The sequence below is a fragment of the Phytophthora sojae genome, assembly GCF_000149755.1.
Source record: "Phytophthora sojae unplaced genomic scaffold PHYSOscaffold_5, whole genome shotgun sequence".
Lineage (NCBI taxonomy): Eukaryota > Oomycota > Peronosporomycetes > Peronosporales > Peronosporaceae > Phytophthora > Phytophthora sojae.
The window spans coordinates 3146598-3162228 of record NW_009258119.1 but is presented as its reverse complement, the minus strand read 5'-3'; the positions used below and the strand labels follow the sequence as shown (position 1 = coordinate 3162228).

The following is a 15631-nucleotide window of genomic DNA, read 5'->3' as shown; positions in this document are numbered from 1 at the left end:
ATCGGTTGTATCAGCTCAAGCGACATCGACCGAGCCTTCACTGACCCTGGGGTCGTCGTCGTAGCCATGTACATCGGGTGACGAGTACTCATCAAACAACGGAGCTTTTTGACGGCCTTCTGGCCATGGCGGTGCATCCGGTGGCCTCGGCAGGATCTTTCGCGGCGTTGGGTAAGTTCGGCGCTCGACCGCAGGCGGCTGATCAGCCAACCATTGCTCGTAGAGACGACGTTCTCGTCCTTGCAGAGTCTCATCACGACTCGTTGAATAGGCCAACACCTGCCACTCTTTGTACTTGTTAGAGTCCAACCTCGCGTAGCCGGTCTCTCGCGGTAGTTCACCATGCGGTACCCACAGCACTACGGAGTCATGCTTGGCGCACTGTGCCGCTGTGGTCGTAATATTGGTGAGCCGTATCCACGTCGGCTGCCCCCGTCGAAACCTCGTTACGGTCGGCACGAGCTTGCCCGTGCGTCGTACCCACACATCGTACTCCGAACGAGGTAGCCGCTGGCGCGGCAGTCGAAACTCTCGCCACTCGCGACCGGGTATGTATAAATCCTCGATCGGCCCACACGAAGGCTGCGTGCCGTAAGGTTCGTCATCTTCAGCACTCTTCGCCTTTAGCAGATGTACCATGACCTCGTCCGGAAGGCTTGCGGTGCCATGAAATAGATCCAGCCGGATTCCAGCCGGAATCATGAAGTCCATCCCAAGGACCACATCCACCCCGGCACTGTGATCCATTATCCACATTTCAAATTCGTAGACCTGCTACCACCCGAGGGTGATCTTGACGAGCGCCCGTCGCCGGGTCTCCATCACCCCTGGGTTGATGCCGCGGACTTCGAGACTTCGTCCGTGGTCCCGGACTTCTCGCATACGTAGCCGCTTGGCGAAGCTGGCAGAAATCACGCTAACATTCGCTCCAGTGTCATGGAGTATCCTCGTTCGCGCGTCGCCCACTGCGCCATTGACCAAAGCCCTCATTCGCTTCCTCTTGTCGTATCGTTGGGACGACCACCACCCCAGTCTCTCGCCGGGCAGTAATTTCACCGCCCGAACGAGGCTCCGAGGTGGTCCCCTGATCTGGGCTAGACTTGTGATCAAAGCCTCGGTCGGGTGTCCATCACGTTCATCATCATCATCTTCATCAATACCAATCGCAACGAGACTTGCGTCCCGGTTCTCTCCATTTTCCGTCGGTTTCACACGTTCATTGTTCTTCAGGTCGTCAGGCCGTTTGCTTTCGCCCGTGAACGCGAACAGATAGTCCGCATCAACAGCAGGCTCAGCTAACTGTGGCAGCCCGATTGGGACCACCCCAGTTTCAGTTGGCGGGCTGCCTAGTTTAAATGGCTTCCATACACCAGGCTTTGCAGTTCTGGCGACAGATCCTTCTTGTCGACCTTGGACTTCAGGAGCTTGGTGAGCTCGTGGAGTGCTTCACACTTCCCAGCGTCGTGCACCTGTTTGCACAGTTTGCACCGCCGGTAGCAGAAGTGCACCGAGTGGGACGGGCTTCCGCACGCGGCACACGGCCCATACTGGCGTCGACCATCTCGTTCACGGTTGGACGGGCCTCCTCCGTTCCTGAAGCGTCGGTTATCAGACCGAGCGAACGTTCCTTCGGCTGCGGCCCTGCGCTCAGCATCGTTAGCAGCAGCGACATGTCCGGTAGACCCATCCGAGTCGTAATCAGCGTCTGAATCCTCGTCCGAGCGTTGGTCGTCCGAGTATTGGCGCTCATCCTCGAAGTAATCCTCGTTCGCCTCAGCATCACGTCGGGGGGGCGTATGGAGCCTCGTTGCGTGCACCGACCGAGCCTCCGACGTTCCATTCCGCCATCACATTGGCCAGCGCGTCAACCAAAGTGACTCGGGACTGGTACGGTGATCCATCGCGTCGGTCACGGCGACGGTCGTCTTCACTGCGGTCGTTGCGGCGGTTGTTGTCACGGCGACGTCGTTCGCGACGGTCTTCGTCGTAGTAGCGTCGTTCGCGGCGGTAGCCACCACCAGAATCCTCGTTCGACCTCGCATCGCGTCGACGTCCATCATCTTGACTCCGAGAGCGGCGGAACGACGATTCTCGGTTCGATTTGCGGTCACGGTGACGCAGGATGTCGTTGATCATATCTTCGAGGTCATGGATGCTCTTGACCCGGACGTGGCACAGACGGTCTTCTAAGTTTCGGTCGTCAAACGTGACCAAGAAGTGGTCCACGTGGTCCTTCGCGTCACGACCACCGTTTTCAAATTTCACACCGGCGTTGCGAGCGTAACCGTTGAGCCGGTTGAGGTAGTCACAAACGTGTTCCTTGTCTTCCCGCTTGGTCGAGTAGTACCGAGCCTTCGCAGACTTGGAAAACTTCGAGCAATAGTACTTGATGAACGCCTCGCTCAGCAACTTCCACGTGCGTCTTGTCTTGCGTGAGAGCTGGCGACACCAGTGCAGGGCTCCATCCCTGAGCTTAAGTTCGAACGGCATACACCACTCGTTGGGTGGTGCATGCGTTCCCTTCATCTCATAGATGAACGTTCGGAGCCACTGCATGGAGTGCTCGCTTTTGTCGCGCGGTCCGTAGAACGGCTTGATGTTGGCGAGAGGCAAATGCGTGGCGATCTCGAGCTTTGGGGTGGAGCTCTGGTTGTCGGTCGCGCTTAGCTCGCGCACCTGACGTGTCCATTCGCTCGGTAGGTCCCCTTCGTAGTAGTCGGGTCCGAGGTCGTCGTCGCTGTCCGACGAATCATTATGGAGGTCGTAACGTCGGCCCGACCGACGACCGGTCGCTCCGAGCGTGCCAGGCGTGGCGAATGAAGCCTCGTTCTCCCTAGCCAGACGTTCGCTACGGTCCGTAGATCGTGGAGTTACCATGTGCGAGTCTTGCATGTACGGCGAGGCTTCGCCCTTGGTTGCAAAGACACCGTCATCAGTGGCTCCCTTCCGAGGGGTGGGACCGTCGACGGGTCTACTGCCTCCGAAGTCGAACGAAGCATTGTTGGGCCTCGCGAACTGACGTCCGCCACTCCAAAGGCATTACGCAGCTTGTTCCTCCACTTGGTTAACGCCGTGGCAGCGGCGGTCGGCGTCCAACTCGCGAGCGCAGCCTCCGTGGGGAGGATCTGGGGTTCGCATCCCATAGCTCGCAGGAGGTCCACAGTATTCTGCGCAACGTGCCGAGTGCTCGTTGAGTTGATCGGCGTAGCCAACGCCCCTCAGAGGTCCATCCAGATGGCCTGGCGGACTTGCTTCGGGAAGAACAACTGCATCCATTCGCTCTTGATCTTCGTCAGGTCTAGGCACCGGCCTAGGACCTTGTTGGCCGCCGGAGTATCCCCGTTGAGAGGAGGACGAGTGCCAACCGGCTTGGAGGTTGCCCCTCCTACCGTAACCGAGGGTTTGAAGCCCTCGGTGGCGCCGTCGTCCGCGTCGTAGGCGGGCTCGGGGCCCGGCATGTCCTTGAACGTGCCGGAGAGGTCGCGGGGAATCGATCTTGATCCTCCACTGCGACCTGCCGAAACAACCGCAGCTTCCGAAGTCTCGGACATCACTGTCCGGAAATCCCAGTCATCATCTTCGTCATCTCATTTGGCGTCCGAGGAATCAATCGCCGTGTCGTAGCTCACCGAACGCTCGTCAATCGACTCCATCCGATCCGTCGTTGGGGTCGAGAATGAGCTTCCGGAGCGCACCGAAGTCTCGTTGCGCGTTCCACTCGACTTGGCCGGCGTTGCTGGTACCGCTGACTTCACTCCCTTCGCCATCTTCTCTCTTCTTCTTCTTCTTCCTCTTCTTCTCCTCTTCGCTCGTCGGGGGTAAAGACCTACAACAACCAAGACACACAGAAGGTCACACCAATCCCGGATCGCGGCACCAGTTGTGTTGTGGTAATACCACGAAAATTCTCTTCTACCAAAATGTATTAGAGACACCAACAACACGCTAACCCGCAAAGGTAAGCGCTTATTGGATCAAAACCTGAAGATCAGGAACGATCCCTTACACCGGGTCGGTTGCAAGCGCCTCTGTGCACCTTAGGTTATCTTCGGTCAACCCAAAAACCTGTACCGCTAGCCACGAGCTAAGGCTAGGATACTATGTAGCGCTTTCGCGCAACCCCACTGCAGTCCCTCAGGAAGGAAGGGTACCGGCGTGTTAGGCCTTATACAGGGGGACCAAGGTAAAACCTCGGTAGGTAGACTAATACACTCAGGGACACTCTAATCCCACAAATATATACTGAACGATACTCTAATACCGTTCCTGCCTCTCCGGCCACGCCAACTCTTGGCGCTGCCAAGGAAACTCTCGGTCAATGCACGATAAGCTCCCCGACAGGCATCCACACGCAGCCGAGCGTGCCCAGGCACAACAATAAGCTAGCTACACTTACCGAAGTCGGACTTGACCCTAGTTGGCTTGGAGGGAAGACTGTCTTTTTGTTACTGAGTTTTCTGAGGCCCTGGGGGCCTCGTTCTGGCCATCCTATGATGAGTCCTATGTCCCTTTACAACTATCTACTGTGAACAATCGCAATAAGGCGATTCCGGACACATCAAATGACGACCGCGGCTACACTAATAAGTGCGGCCGAAGTACGTAACTAAATGCATCTGTACCTAAAAGTGGGTACCATGAAGCCTCGTTCGGGGTTCTATTAGGACCCGACGACGCTTCGGCCACTGCCTGTCACTCTACCGAGGATAATGTCATCATCCAATCAGAAGCAGCCATCTCCGTCTCTCGCTTGACCTCGCCTAGATCGCCCCTTGATTGAACTTGATTGTCGGGCTGGCGGGTCAACAGCGTTGGAAACTGCCACTTTCCAATACCACAGAAGCGAGCGCGAAAGCGATTTGCGTATGCTTGATCGGCCAGATCATGGCAGGATTCTCGTGGACGGGGACTTTAACTGCACGCTCGTTGGCGGTTTGGATAGATCGTACCCCTCTGAGCGTAATGTGCATGATTCTCCGGAACTACGACGTTTGCTTAAATCGTGGACAGCTCGTGACTGCCTTGAAGCTGCTATGCCGCCACCGCACGATCAAGGTCGAGTTCGCCTCTTCCACATGAACAACCACACCTTCCGATACACAGTCAATGGTGCGGCGGCTACATGTCGTCTCGACCGGTGGTACAGTACCAGTTCCCTGCAGCAGTGGGTGGCTGCGGTCACGGTTGTACAGCCAGCGGCGAACGCAGATCATGATGGAGTGTTAGTACACTTACGGTCTCCAAAGAACCTGCTGCGAGTTAAGAAACCACTGCGAACTTACCCAGTTCCTGGGTATGCACAAAGCACTGTGAATGCCTGCACCCGCGGCGTCCTTGAAGCACTCAAGGACCGCATCGCTGAGGATACTCTGACTGCTGAAGAAGCTGTGGATCTATGGGAGGACGCGAAACAGCGGGTTGTCTGTGGTGTGCGACGATGCAGACGCCAAGCCCGGCGGCGGCTCAAACGAACTTATCGACAGAAACTTGCCCGACTTCTCAGGCAGCTACGTGTTGCTATCAACGCAGTCCCGTTGAGGACGAGATGGACGCTTTACCTGCTGCGATGGATACACTGTCGTTAGCCGATACAGTACCGAGCAATCGCATCGATAAGATTCGACGGGCTATTGCTGAGCTTGGTGTTGCACGTGGACAAACCAAGCTGAGACAACGGCTACGAGTGCACGCGTGGCACGAAGGCAAATCTTCACACGAGCTCTTTAGATCCATCTCGACGAAGTTTACGGACAACGCTGTTCCGACTCTGATTCCCAGTGAGGTGCACCCCCCACGGGATGTTCATGACAAGGCGAACATGTTCGCAGATGCTTGGACTTCAATATTCAGTCAGCCAGTGGCACAGCTATGGACGACGCGCTCAAATGGACGGAAGAGCATGGTGTGCAGGACGACCTGATGCGTGCAGTGACTGCTGAAATAACTTAAGCGGAAGTTGCTGCTGCTATCGGTGCATGTAAGGCAGGGAAGGCATGGTGCCCGGACACACTTGGCAATGATTGGTATCGAGACTTTAAGGAGCTCTTGATCCCGATTCTGACGCAGTTGGTCAACATTTGGTACAAAGCGGGTGTATTTCCACCTACGTTTCTCCAAGCAGACATCTTCTGCTTAAAGAAGAGTGGTGACTTGTCGAACCCGCTGAACTATCGACCGTTTGCCTTGTTGAATTCTGACTACAAGATCATTACGCGCATCTTGGCTACTCGAGTGAGCAAGACGTTGCTCTCTCGTATTCACAGCCACCAAAAAGGATTTGTACCCGGGCGTCAAATACATGATACGATCGATCTGTTTATGGCTGCGCAACAGATGGCGAATCTGGATGACGAGCAGCGCGAAGCTCTGGCGCTGCTACTAGATTTTCAAAAAGCCTACGATTCGCTTGGACGTCGATACCTCATCCGTGCATAGGAGGCGCATGGCTATCCAGCCCAATTCTTCCGTGCCATCGACCGCCTACACGAGGGCACACAGGTACGCTTTCTGGTCAATGGTTCTCGGTCGAGGTGGGTGCCAGTGACGACGGGAATTAGGCAGGGGTGCCCGCTCGCACCTTTGTTGTTTATCTTAGCGCTGGACCCCTACTACCGAGCTATTGAAGCAAGCAAGTCGTTACGGGGACTTCACCTCAAAGCAGCGGGACGTAATATTGAGTTACGAGTAGGAGGGTATGCTGACGATACGGCCGTATATCTGGCGTCCTCGCAAGACGTCCCCTGCCTGCTTCAGATCACGAGCGCTTTTAGTGAAGGTAGTGGACTACACGTCAACGAACACAAGGCCGCTGTCATATCTCTGTATTCCAATGGTCCGCCACCATCGATGCGCCTACCTGGCCGGTTTGTTTTTCAAGCTGGGGATGCTTTCACGCGTTATCTCGGGGCTCAAGTTGGCAGTCAATGCGCGGCTGAGCACACGTGGGATAAAACGACTTCTCAACTGCGGGCCAGATTACGAATTGCTTCAGCTAAACTCCTGACCGAAGATCAACGTGCTGTTGTTGAAGTATCTGTTATCATTCCGAAACTCACGTTTGTTGCTCGGCACTCCTGGCCGACACCACAACGTATCCAGGATCTGCAGAAACTCATCCACAATTTTGTGTGGTTTGGTCGATTTGATGGGACGGGGCCTCTGGGGCGAGCCTGGATCTCGAGTGACATTGCAATGCTTTCTCGTGGGCATGGGGGACTCGCTATCCCTCAAGTTCGTCTCGAAGTTCTCGCTTTGGCCGCCACGGAGGTCGCCCGCTGGGCGCTGACCAGCGATAAGACGATGCTTGTTGTTGGGGAAATGATTGGGCGCCTTGCTCCAGCGGCCGGCAGAGATACGTATATCTCAGCCAGCTACTCGGAGCTCAACCCCCTGGACGGACGTTTCCCCTCTTCCATTTGAAGGGCGGGGAGGGACATGCTGGCTGCGGTTGGACTCAAGAAGCAACATGCACCCCCTCCCCTGTCCAGCTCGCAACTCCATCGATTATTGCGATTCATGCGGCCCTTCCATCTCTCTCTGAGTGGTTGGGTGGAACATGTCTGATCGACATACGCCACATCAAACGATCGGCAACTTACGATATTCGTCAATGGCTTGGATCCAACAACGGTACATTATGTGCAGAGTGGCTGCCGTGGTTTGAACTTCGACAATTGGTTTTGTTTGGAGCTGGTGGTGATCGTGTTACGCCTACGATTTGCAACTCTAGCTTTACGGTTTCGAGCTCCCGTGTTGGTGACATTCTACGATGGCTACACGTTAATGACTTCCACATCACATTTAAACTGCTCAAAGATGGCAAGGGAATCTTGAATCCGTCACAAGTGTTTAAAACTCACGCCACGCAATTCAACGGACTTCTGATGCTCAATCTGCCTGACATGGTCTACGACTCAAGGTACACCGAGGGCATCAGATTGCCAACCAGAAATAACCACCCGTACGCGCTGGACGTTCCATCGGCAACTCCATTAACGGCCAGATTGTCCACGGTTGGTACTAGCGAACCCAGCTTTTTTCCTATTCACGGCGTTCCACACCTTCTCGCAGCAGTCCAGCAAAAGATTGCCTCCACTTCGGAAATCGTAGGGTTCCATACCCACCCCGACTGGATCGACTAGCTTGCTTGTGGGTCGGGAAGCGCCGCTGGAGCTGTACGAGGAGGGAAATCAAGCAGCGAGCCTCCGCCATCAGCACTGGAGACGCTGTCGCTCTGCTAACCCAGCGGGTACAACAATGGAATACGAAGGACCCAGTCATTCATCAAGCTCTTTCGGCAATTCCCTGGCAACAGATTCGCCGCTGGCCTGGATTGGATGCGTGGGGTGGACGGTTCCTGTATCGGCTGAAAACACGTGGCATCAAAAGCTACGATCGTCTCCAACAGCGCCTGGGATGTCCACATACACTGTGTGTTGGATGTCATGCTCCCACGCTTGCACACGTCTTCTGGGAGTGCCCGTCAGAACAGACGCTGTGGTCCGTATTCTTAACACGCTGGGCGCAGCTTGGGCTCTCCGTGGATCGGACAAATACATCCACTTGCTTCCGGTTTGACCTCCCTGCGGTTCCAATATGATTCATCAGTCGAGCAGAGGAGGAACTTTTTTGGTTGTCCAAGGCGCAGAGGGATGCCATCCTCCTTCAACTGCACGGAGCGGCTCAAGACTGCTGGAGACTGGGCGTTCTCACCCTGCTTCGCGTTATTTGGAAATGGAGGACGGCTCACTATTCAATCTTGGCCTCGACGGCAGTGCCACAGCACACGGCAATGCTCAGGGCTCGCCTACGAAGTGGGTATCGGGGTGTGGAAGACGCATATTATAAAGCGCGACGGAACAGTCCCCAACACAGGGCAATCCGCTCGGTTGTTGGAACTCTGCATGGGTTTTGGGACCCAACACATGTGCGAGTGGCATGCACTACCACTAGCTACGTTTTATTTTTTGACGGTGGTTCTAGAGGGAATCCGGGGCCAGACGGCAGCGGATCAGTCATTGTGCAACTTCGAAATGGATCCACCGTCGGTGTAAATATCTGGGCGGCCAGCATGTCATATGCGGCGGCTACCACGACCAACAATCAAGCAGAATACAGAGGGCTATTATACGCTGCAAGGACACCTGAGATTCGACCACTGCACGTAGTTGGGGACAGCCAGCATATCGTTCGACAGCAACACCGGCGCAACCCGCCCAAGGTGGAGCACCTCCGTGTGCTCTACCAACGCTGCCGAGTGGCGGCGGATATATGTGTAGTACGCTCGTGGATTTATCATCTTCGAGAGTTCAACAAGACGGCGGACTGGCCGGCTAATATGGCAATGGACTCCAGATTCAGCAGACAGGTCGTGTTTGATGGGAATGCGCACAGCGAAACCCTGTGGAGGCCCGCAGCTCAACTCGCGGCTGGGGATATACAATACTGGATGGATGGGCGCTTATCAGAACGGTAAGTGCTCACGACGGCGTAGTCCACCGCATTAACGGACCCCATTACGCTATGTAGTGGTAGCTTGCCAGCGACGTAAACGAGCGAAGGCGGGAGCTTTGTATTAGAAGTCGTTAGTGTTTCTCTAAGTGACTACAATACAAAAAAAAATCCGTCGTAATTTGTGGAGACGTCAAATTCGTCTCCACAAATTGCGTCGAGCGCAAATGAAACGTACCATTATTTTGGTGCAATTCCCAATCACCACTCATGCTGTGCGTTCACGCCCGCGCTCTCAAGCTCTGCGTCAGCGCGCCCAAGCCGTGGACAGCAGAGCCAGCGGAAGAGGCTGAGTGTTTACTACCACCCAAGTTGATTGTACGTGCACCTTACGCATTGTTTACTACTGCTGTCTAATGAGCTGACTAGCCGCACCGCGGCACGGTCACTAGCCAGCATGTACAAAACGTGAGCGTAGCCATGTATTTAGCAGTCAGATGTGATGGTTTTGGTCGGTATCATCGGTTGTAGCAAACACGACGCACACGGGGACATATTTGGCACATAAATTGCGATTTTGTGACAGCGTTTGTGTCAGTTTTGGAAGAGTTCCATTATCCCAGTATGAACACTCCCGATTAGCATATCCCTTCAAATCGGGTCGTCGATTCGAATGGTATGACTACATGTACAGTAACGTGCCTCAATAAACAATCAGGTATTAGGGGCAGATATGAAATGACCGGTCATTTTTTGAATAGCTTATCTACATGTAGACATGCAAAGCTGTAGCTTGCTGCGCGCTCGGGCAGCAAGCTGCAGCCGACGGGCGCCTCTGCGACAACAGCGCTGCGTAGAGGACGCACGTAGGAACGTAGGAGCGTTAGCTGCCCGTTATCTGTCTGCCACGCATGTCCCAGAGCAACCATTTCGGGAAATGTCTGACCATTTCAGAAATGGTTCGGCCAAACAGGTGAACCATTTCGCGAAATGGATATGTCGGCTGACCATATTTTTTATGGTGACCATTTCGGCCGAAAAAGGTCGGCGAAAAGCTAATTCTGACCCACCCCTATTGTAACAACGAATAGACTGACGCTATTATATAACATATGGGAAAAAAGAAAGGATAATATTTGTTGACGTACTGATATTAGATATTTTATAGTGTATTGCTGTTGTACCTTAGTCCATTATATCAAACTGTGTCGACCCTTTTGAGCTTCTTGACCCTCAAGGTATTGAATTGCTGTTATGGCTGGAGACAAAGCATTTAAAAAATGGTTTACCGTACCATCAGCAACGCTTCATTTCAATCCAGGTAATGTGTCGTACTAAATCAATTCATGCTGCCCCTTCTTTATTGTCTGTGTAGTATTGATAGTCTGCTATACTCTATCCATATCAGAGGCTGTTTATTGAGGGACATTACTGTACTGCCAAAAATATGCCCTTCTGTACCATCATCTAGTTCCTCTCAAATCGCTATCAAAAATCGCTACCGCACATACGAGAGCTTTGATTAGGCTAGGATAGCTAAGGAAATTGGATGAGGCAAACTGGACTGCGGTACAGAGCATTTGTGTCTTATTCGGGGAGGCGGTGCATTTAAAAATAAAGAAATTAAGCACTTAACGTAGTTGGCGTATCCTCGACACTCGTTTTGAATTAGTACATCCGTAGGACAAGTTAAATGATCAAACGTTTTGGCAGTGGAAAGAACGACACATTGATTACGGAGTTTTGTTTGGGTTCGTACTCGTTGTCTGGCTACATCGGCTCCATATCATCGATCATCATTATAGACAAAGAGGTTGAACATGCAAGCACGCTTTTTAATCAATTAAAACTAATAAACTTGGGCACAGCGACTCGTATTCGGGTCTCCTTGTTATATATTGTCACTAGTCGATTTTACGCTCGAGCCGTGATAGCGGTTTTGCAGCGCAAAGTTTGATCTAGCACAGAATTCGAGTCAAGAAACACGACTAGTTAATTCAAACTACGGGCAATTACGGCGCCTGCTTCGCAGCCGCAGCATCTGCCCAGTAACGCGTTTATATGATACCCACCGGGGGCAGCACTAAAACTATCAATCACGTGTGGGGCCGAAGCAGCACGACGCAGGACTCGCTGCCACGCGCGCTACACACACCAACTCACATTGCACATTTAAATAAGTATTTACATGTAGCCTACATACCGTAAAACACGGATCCAATGTTACACTCGTAAAAAGTTGATAATAAATATAAAAAAGACGGTACACTAGTTTTTACACTGGTAAAAAGTTTCGGGGCTCTTCCTGCCAGTGATCCTAGTAGGCGCCAAAGCTGACATCCTCCCCTTTTGCCTTTCAGTTATTTTCCTCTCACGGAATGCCAAACCGCCCAAAGAAAAAAAACAAGCACAAGCTGTGTGCCCTTGCCATGGCGGCGGGGACTGTTACAGCAACTGCAGCAGCTACCAGTGTGCACCACACCACAATCTACCGCTGGTAGAAGGGCGCTACAGCCCTTACGTCCGCCAAACCCAACAAGTACCACGTAAACCCCGGCAACAACCGCTCGATGTACATCAAAAACCCAGAGTTGGAAGAAAGGTATTCATTATTATTTTCAAAGCTTAACGTGAAGAATTTTTAGTAACTCATTTATTTGGTATTTTTAACTAGACTGCTTCAGTGGATCATCGATATTCGAAAGAACCGCTCGCTCTGCGTTTCTATGGAGTGCCTCCTCATCATGCATGCTAGGTATAATGCATTCCTTTTCTCATCAAGATCGAGGGCTGCAAAGGTTGAGTTCCTGCGGCGCCTGCTTAAGCGAAACCGACTTACTATCCGACGCATCACGCATAAAGGACGCAAAAAGAGGTCCTGAGTCTACAATTATTACTGGTTTTACTTATATATACTAACATTCAGATTTGGGATGTATTTTATAGCGCGTCGCCGGCGTATTTTCCAACTCAATACAGCATGTGATTGAGGAGTCCGGGTCGTTGTCGTTTATTAAGGGTGCCCTGAAGTACGAGTCTGTCTTTAACATGGACCAAACCGCGATTTTTATCGACATGAACGTTAAAATGACGATTGAGTTTGTAGGGACTCCTACAGTCGACGTCGTTCAAGGTGAGTTTATTTGTTTTGGTTTGACGACAAAAAATTCTAACCTTTTTTTTATTTAACAGGCTGCGAGGTAAATGGCTTTAGAGCCTCCGTTTTCCTGGCCGCATCCGCCACGGGAGTGAAGCTGCCGCCACTCATCGTCTTTGCTGGTATCCCTGGTGGACCGGTCTCGCATTCGGTATGGAGCCCATACTTTGGGTCACCGGGATGCGAGCACACGGTGCAGCGTAAGGCGTATTGCAGCGAGGACGTGAAGCATGAGTGGATTCAACGGGTATCTAGCTGATTGCATTGTTTGAATTATTGTTGAATTTTAATTCGCCTAACTTGTTTTATGCTGTAAAGATTTGGAGGCCTAGTGTAGATGGCTGCAAGCTTTTGCTCCTCGACAGCTTAAAAGTGCACAAGATGCAAACGGTGAAGACTGTGCTTGAAGAGAAGTGCTGCACACCGGTGGAATTTATTCCACCTGGCATCACCGGCATCGCGCAACCTATGGACGTGGCTGTAATGAAGTCTTTCAAGGATCACGTCCGGTATGTCTATGCTACGAACGATCTCGCTATCACAGTGTCATTGAATAATTGATTGTTATGATTGCTACCTGACATACCACGTTGAGAACGACTTTCCAGAAACATCTCAACAGAAGCGCGAGCTGCTCTCCCGCTTTGTCGCGGATGCATGGAACAAGGTGTTGGCAGCAAGTATCCGAAACGGATTTATTAAGAGCGGCATCGTCCCAATTGGTCCGCGAGATAGTGCGGACCGGTTTCGAGTTGGCGAAGTACAGACTAGAGCGTGAGAACGAGACGGGTAACAACTAATACCCGATTTAACCGATGAGATGAGGTATTAGAGTCAATGTAAAATATATAAAGTGGTGTCTGCCACATATGATTCTCTTTTAAATCCGGATGTATCAGGCGTCTCGTTCTCACGCTCTAGTCTGTACAAGAAGATGAGGCTCCGATTTTGCAAGACGTTTAGGGTAACATTAACATGAGACGGGGTGTCACCTTTAATAACTTTGTGTTCTGACTATTTTGTGTTTCGTTTTTACGGGTTGTTGCACCCGATCCACGTGTAGCATTGGATCCGTGTTTTACGGTACCGTATTTTAGATTTCATACTACAGAGAGATTTCATAATTCAGAGCGGAGAGATAGTGCATTTGCGACAGAATATGGCCATTTTTGGCAAGAAAGATCCAACAATGCGCACAAAAAGGGCGAAATGGTGCAAAGACAAAATACAACAATACAACTTCAAGGTATGGTGTATGAAGTATGAGATCTCAAATACGGTACCCCTTATATTGTAGGGCCTGTAGCAAACCGGTCCATGTACAGTAAGGATAAGTCGTCGAGGAATCATCAAACGACTACCCTCGCCATGTGTACAGCACAGATCCTACTACAAGTTCATCTCAAGGACGTAATCGACAGAATACAGGTTCCACTGGATCGCATGGCGGTCGAGTATCTCGCATTTCCTACTTTTTTGTATCATAGGCTAAATATGTATCCTTAATTAAGTGCACCTAATATTGTGCTTTGCACGAACTTTGGCATGCGATTAAATGCTCTAAACCAACGAGCGAATCCTTCCCTGTGATCATATCTCGCAGCCTAACTCGAAGTTAAAGTTAAACTAATCAACCGCTAGTCCCAAGCACAACGCAGAGCAAGAATGGAGCGGTTGCCACTGCAAGAGTAGATCGGTTCGCTGCAAGAAAAGGCAACTGATGAGGTTCCCCATAGATTCGCGCTAACTCCTTGGAGTAAGAACCGATTTCGGCGGGGACTCTTTCTCTCGCGCAAGGTTCTGATGAAGAGCGCTTCGTCGGGACATTGCGCGTTAAACCAAGGTTGAATATCAGAGCACGGCATATAGTAGCAGTAGAAATATTTGGAGGCAGGAAACGCTGACTTTAAAGCTGCTTGTAGCTCCTCGACTTAAAAACGGGGATGTTCTTCAATAGTGTAGACGTAGTTTAGTACGATAGATAGCGAACGCATGTTAATCGAGATAATAATCGACTGGAAAACAATCAGACGAAGCGAGCAAGTTATAATGTAGGACCGTAGTATTGGCGGGTTTACTCCAGCCATTCATCGAAAGTTGGCATACCTCAACGTTAACTCGTTGTTTTACAGATCTCCCCTACATATCTACACGAGCAATGTACAATATACCTCGCAAAGGTAGTGCAGACATGCTCGAGATTTGCTCCAGCTGTCAGGAGGGTGTTCTGAGTTAGATGAGGAAAAATGTCGCAAAGCCGGAAAGTCTAATCGAGCTCGGCTCTGATGCTGCGCCACGCCTCTGCGAAATCGACAAACTCAGTACAATTGTATTTATGTCTAACCTTCGTGAAATGTTTAACTTCGCAGCTTTTATTGGTCCGACCTTTGCAGATTCTCCGGGGAGATCTGTAGCAGCTATTCTATCTCAAATCGACGAGTTAGTCTGCTAACTTTATGATGGGCTAATCACCGTGATTTGCCAAAACAACGAATTACGTCGTTTTTTAGACAGAAAGCATGCAAGGCACAATAATAACTGTACATTGACAGGTGGGTCTTGTCTACCCCATTACTTTTAATACTGCGGTCACCGCAGTATTAAAAGTACACCACAGTGCGGTGTCGACGGCATTGTATTACCGCACAGTAAGCGGGAGACTGACAAACACATTGTGCCAAGCGAGAAAAAAAACTGGCAAAACTGTGTACCATTAGCGTTGTGTACTACTACCTTGCTGCATGATATATAGCGAGGCTCACGCAAAAGGACCGATAAACTATATTTTCGTGTTAATTAAAATTGTAACCTTCAACATTGAGCATATAACAAAACGACGGAACGATTAGTTGGACCACCGCGATACTAATACTGTACCGACACGATGCTCATTATCTCGGGATGCTGCAACACTAATGGCATGTCCTATGCGTCGTGCCCAACAGCGACGAAGCCAACCCGCCTTCCCTTCACACTTTTCAACTTGTGCCGCAACCCCCACGCCCTCAGTTCTCATGACACGCC

General features: G+C 51.4%; 5 protein-coding genes across 5 annotated transcripts; 4 read left to right on the top strand and 1 right to left on the bottom strand.

The window, feature by feature from the left end:
* Window positions 1-1346: 1346 nt before the first annotated feature.
* PHYSODRAFT_259958 (hypothetical protein) lies at window positions 1347-3551 on the bottom strand (the record flags this gene model as incomplete). Its single annotated transcript, XM_009530750.1, has 4 exons — window positions 1347-1763; window positions 1822-2943; window positions 3021-3167; window positions 3249-3551. The coding sequence occupies 4 exons, from the start codon at window positions 3549-3551 to the stop codon at window positions 1347-1349; spliced, it is 1989 nt and encodes a 662-aa protein (XP_009529045.1).
* A 1482-nt stretch (window positions 3552-5033) lies between these two features.
* On the top strand, window positions 5034-6435 carry PHYSODRAFT_333564 (hypothetical protein; the record flags this gene model as incomplete). The annotated part of the gene is made up of 6 exons (XM_009530749.1): window positions 5034-5109; window positions 5341-5429; window positions 5504-5782; window positions 5851-5923; window positions 6032-6231; window positions 6334-6435. The coding sequence occupies 6 exons, from the start codon at window positions 5034-5036 to the stop codon at window positions 6433-6435; spliced, it is 819 nt and encodes a 272-aa protein (XP_009529044.1).
* A 1687-nt stretch (window positions 6436-8122) lies between these two features.
* PHYSODRAFT_414505 (hypothetical protein) lies at window positions 8123-8437 on the top strand (the record flags this gene model as incomplete). Its single annotated transcript, XM_009530748.1, has 1 exon — window positions 8123-8437. A coding segment is annotated over one exon (315 nt), but the record flags the coding sequence as incomplete, so codon positions are not given.
* A 633-nt stretch (window positions 8438-9070) lies between these two features.
* PHYSODRAFT_508313 (hypothetical protein) lies at window positions 9071-9475 on the top strand (the record flags this gene model as incomplete). Its single annotated transcript, XM_009530747.1, has 1 exon — window positions 9071-9475. One exon carries the CDS (start codon window positions 9071-9073, stop codon window positions 9473-9475), a length of 405 nt encoding a protein of 134 aa, XP_009529042.1.
* A 3023-nt stretch (window positions 9476-12498) lies between these two features.
* Window positions 12499-13385, top strand: PHYSODRAFT_509057 (hypothetical protein; the record flags this gene model as incomplete). The annotated part of the gene is made up of 4 exons (XM_009530746.1): window positions 12499-12583; window positions 12643-12854; window positions 12926-13150; window positions 13203-13385. The coding sequence occupies 4 exons, from the start codon at window positions 12499-12501 to the stop codon at window positions 13383-13385; spliced, it is 705 nt and encodes a 234-aa protein (XP_009529041.1).
* Between the last annotated feature and the right edge of the window lie 2246 nt (window positions 13386-15631).